Source organism: Plectropomus leopardus, chromosome 16 (assembly GCF_026936395.1).
Source record: "Plectropomus leopardus strain MGB_pleo_1.0 chromosome 16, ASM2693639v1, whole genome shotgun sequence".
Taxonomy (NCBI): Eukaryota; Metazoa; Chordata; class Actinopteri; order Perciformes; family Serranidae; genus Plectropomus; species Plectropomus leopardus.
Window position 1 is genome coordinate 27283689 of NC_142191.1, and position 4238 is coordinate 27287926.

The 4238-nt window shown below is 41.9% G+C and overlaps 1 protein-coding gene across 1 annotated transcript; it reads left to right on the forward strand.

Annotated features, from left to right (window-relative positions):
- Positions 1-445: 445 nt before the first annotated feature.
- Positions 446-3501, forward strand: lft1 (lefty1). The gene is made up of 4 exons (XM_042502983.2): positions 446-868; positions 1097-1343; positions 1488-1727; positions 3021-3501. The coding sequence occupies exons 1-4, from the start codon at positions 604-606 to the stop codon at positions 3343-3345; spliced, it is 1077 nt and encodes a 358-aa protein (XP_042358917.1). The 5' UTR covers positions 446-603; the 3' UTR covers positions 3346-3501.
- Positions 3502-4238: the final 737 nt, after the last annotated feature.

Genomic DNA, 4238 nt, shown 5'->3' on the forward strand with positions numbered 1-4238 from the left:
ACGCATTAGAAAAACTGCACAGCTCTTTTTATTCAGATATAGTGTACATATGTTTACTTTAAAAAAAAACTTTATTCTGCAATATATTTATTTCTCTTGATTTTTGCATTATTTACATTATATTATTACAATTTACAATAACAATTACAATTTTTACATTATAAATTTCTCATAATTAAACACTTACTTGGAAATTAACCAGATTCTAATTCTATTTCGGCATCAAAATTACCTTTTTTTTTTTTCTTTTTTTTAAATTCACATCATAAAGGCCCGATTTTGGATCCCCATTCTGACATCAAATGCAACTCAGGCCACCGACATCAAGCATAGTTTTAGTGGAACTATAGTGAAATTACACCTCCACTATACGGATGCCACTCGAGTCTAATTGTTGCTGTTTGAAGTATGGCCACTTAGATATCCTGTTTAGGATGGGGCTGTATTGTCGCACCTTTGTTCTGATAAGGCTCCCTGCCCCCATTGACAAAGTGCGAACGACTGGGAGGGCCGCAACAATATAAGGGGGCCAGATGAGTGTCAGAGGGACACTGTCTGTCTCTGAGTGCCACTGTGCTGCTGTTTTTATCACACTTTTTACTCATGGATTTCCTCCGCGCCTGTGTCTTTTACGCCGCTCTCTTGGGTCTCGCCAAAGCTTTTACGCACCAGGATTTGAAAGACGCACTGCTGCAGAAACTTGGTTTGGATGAAGTTCCAAAGATCCATAAAAGGGATTTGGAGAATTTGGTTATTCCTGCGCATATCAGAAACAAGTACATGTCCATGCTGAAGATGCACCACAGCAGGAGGCGCAGGTCTCTGCCGAGTCTGGCGGGCATTCTGAGGGGAATCCCTGGTAATGCAGGTAACGAGCTTTCCTAAAATTTAAAGCACATAACATATAATGTGTAGGAATCCATATGAAAACAGATTTTATAGAAATCCCAGGAAATCTAAGTAGTTATTTACGTGCGTAATTGTCACACTTTGTGCGCAATCACTTTTGCGCACCAAATTCCGTTTTAAAACTTGCCATTTTTAAACTAACTGGGAGAAATGCCGACTATAACGCTTATAATGTTGTACGTTTTAGATATCTCCGGGGAGTATGTTTATTCTGACACAACTCGGCATCGCATGGTGTTCGACATGGAGGCGAGGATCCCTGATAACAGCGAGGTGACCATGGCGGAGCTGAAGCTCTACCAGCGGGCCTCTTATCATAAACGCTTCGCTGTGGAGAAGAAAAACCACCGGCCCGTCAACAACGCCCGCGTCAGCATCTACTGGGTGGAGGTGCTGCCAAACGGATCCAACCGGACATCGCTGGTAGATTCACGGTAAGGGGTCATTTTCTCATGGTGACGTGCGTAAAAGAATTAAGAGGCGACATCATCCCAGTCTCAGTGGGTTATGTTAATAATAATTCAATTGCAATCATCTCCAGGAAGCGTCCGTTTTAATTAATCGCTCTTATCTCACAGGTTGATCCCCATTCACGAGACCGGCTGGAAGAGCTTTGATGTGACACAGGCGGTGCACTATTGGTCCAAGACGCAGCAGAAGACACCTATGCACCTGGAGGTGTGGATCGAGGGCGAGAGACCTGGCAGTTACGCGGCAGAGGTGGCCAAGAGTGTGCGCTTTACCACCCAGGAGCAGACGGACAACACCTTGGGAAAGCCCGAGCTCATCCTCTACACACTGAACCTCGAAGAGTACGGGTAAGGGCGCGAGCTTTTGATATACAGGATATTGTATCAGTGTGACAATTAGCCCATATCCCCCAGTTTTACCTGTCTGCATTTACATTCGTTAGTAGATTTGTAGCGGCGTGGCAGCAGGGGCGTCAGTTTGCTCTTTGGGGAGGGGATGCAGGGGGACCCTCCACCCACCCCAATGAAATACATAAAACTGGACTTTTATTTTGACAAAATTGAAGACATCTACACTGTAAATTAATGCACAAAGTGTTTAAAAAAAGTGTCTGGCAAAGGAACCCCAATCCTTACGTTTCACATGTCACCCCAAATGTCTCAACAAAGCCGACACCTTTGCATATTCTCATGGTTTGGAGAAATGTAACAGCAAACTACTGGCTGTCTTTATTTAAAAACCAACCACACCCACACGCTGCTAAAGGACACTATTTGTTTTGACCCAAAAGTTTAGAGTCCAGGCCGTCTTGAAATGTTTAGTTGAGTCTGAGTTTATTTTGTAATGATTCAACTTGTCTTCTCAAATTCAGTCAACTAAGAAAATGGAGATAGCCCAGGTATTACTTTTTTTGTTAGGTTAACAGTTTCTTTTCACAGCACACAGTGAAAAATCAGATTAAACGAATCAAAAAAAAAAAACAACACAACTTTCTGACAAGTTGATCTTACTTAAAATAATCTTGGAAAGCGATTGCCTCAAAAAGGTCAGTTTAAAAAAGCCTAGAAATCCTAACTTATATTTACTTTATATCTAAGTGTTAAGTTTACTTGCAATTTAGTTGTGTTTACTTAATTTTGTGAAGTTGTTTAAACTTGAAAACACCCTCTTTATAAAACCCTCTTTTATAAGTTTTAGCGATTTACTGTTAGCAACAGTAAACCAAATTAGTTGGACTTCATCACTGGCAAAGAAGATTTTGCCAGTGATGAAGTTAGGAGAGCTGTGATTTCTGGTTTGCTGACATGTTTAAGAATATAAATATATGACTGATAAACCAGCAGAATGCAGATATATAGCACAGTATGGTTTACTGAAGTTGCTCAACTTAGAAAAAAAACTTTTTTTAAAAAAGTAAAATCTACTTCACGTTTCCTATAAAAAAATGTTTTATGTCCAAAAAATATTGTTGCAAATTGGCCTTATTTATGCAGATTTACCCATTTAAACCTGTGAATATCATAACTAGATAGTCGTGACAAACAGGTGAAGCTAAGAGATCTCAGGCCTTCTGAAAAAGAAAAAAAATCTTTGGGACTTTAGCACAGTAGTCTTACTGTCTTTATTCTTTTCCTCCCCAGTTCTCGTGGCGACTGCGACGTCAACCAAAACAAAGACACCTGCTGCAGGGAACAGCACTTTGTCAACTTCCGTGCTCTGACCTGGACGCAGTACTGGATCATTGAGCCAGCGGGTTACCAAGCCTTCAGGTGCACCGGAAGCTGCAAGCAGCCCAAACGCAACTACGGCTACGGGGAGAGGCGGTGCACGGTGTCGGAGAGCGCCCCGTTACCCATCATGTACCTGGTGAAGAAAGGGGACTACACTGAGATAGAAGTTGCTGAATTCCCTAATATGATCGTAGAGAGGTGCGCCTGCACCATGGACAACATCTCCGTAGTATGATGTCATGGAAAACCACTGTAGTACTCCTATAATGACAGACTGGTGGGAGGTTTTGTAGGAATATTACAGAGTTTTTTAAAATGGTGTATTTAAGAGTTTTAAACAACACGTCTAGTACTTTCTATTTAAATGGACTTTTATTGGGAGTTTCACACAACAGGCAGTCCTGCTGCCGCTGAACTCCACCTCCTTTCACGAGCACTTTTTATATATTTTGTAAATTTTGATATCTTTTTTATTCAAATTTGTATGAGTTGTGTCGAATTTGGAGCGGACATCGGATCTGTTACATTTTCAAGCTGTACATAATATGAGTTTATGTTTGGAAAAATAAAATATTTTGTTTCACTTAAGACTTTCTGGTCTCCCTGCTGCCGACTGAACTGGACTGTCCGGCCCCATTCACATTCACCATCACATTCACGTGCAGTCACATGCAGCTGCCCGCCTCCTCTTTATTTACACTTATAGGAAATAGAGCAGAGCAAATAATTTGCCTAATGACTTATAACATTTGTTCCACAGAGGGCTCACTGGCGTTGACAAACCTTCATGTAATACTCTGTTTGCAGTGGGAAGGAGCTACACGGCCACATATGGAGAAACACGAACTCGATTTGCATTTAGCTCGAATAGGCTCTCCATGTGTTTACATCAGACTGAGACCGGGCCAAACGTTGCTTATCAGGGCCAGTACCTAATGCAGTGTTTGCTGTCTGACTGGGGGGTCTTGTCATTCACTAATATGCTGCTGATGGAGGTAAACATGCTGCCCTGCCAAAGACAAGCAGCTGTCTGTCTGGGAGGGAAGTGGATTCCCAGCATGCACCTCCAGCAACACAAGGAGGCTCATACATACTGCTGCTCTTTAGAAAGTGATCTCTGCCCCCGAG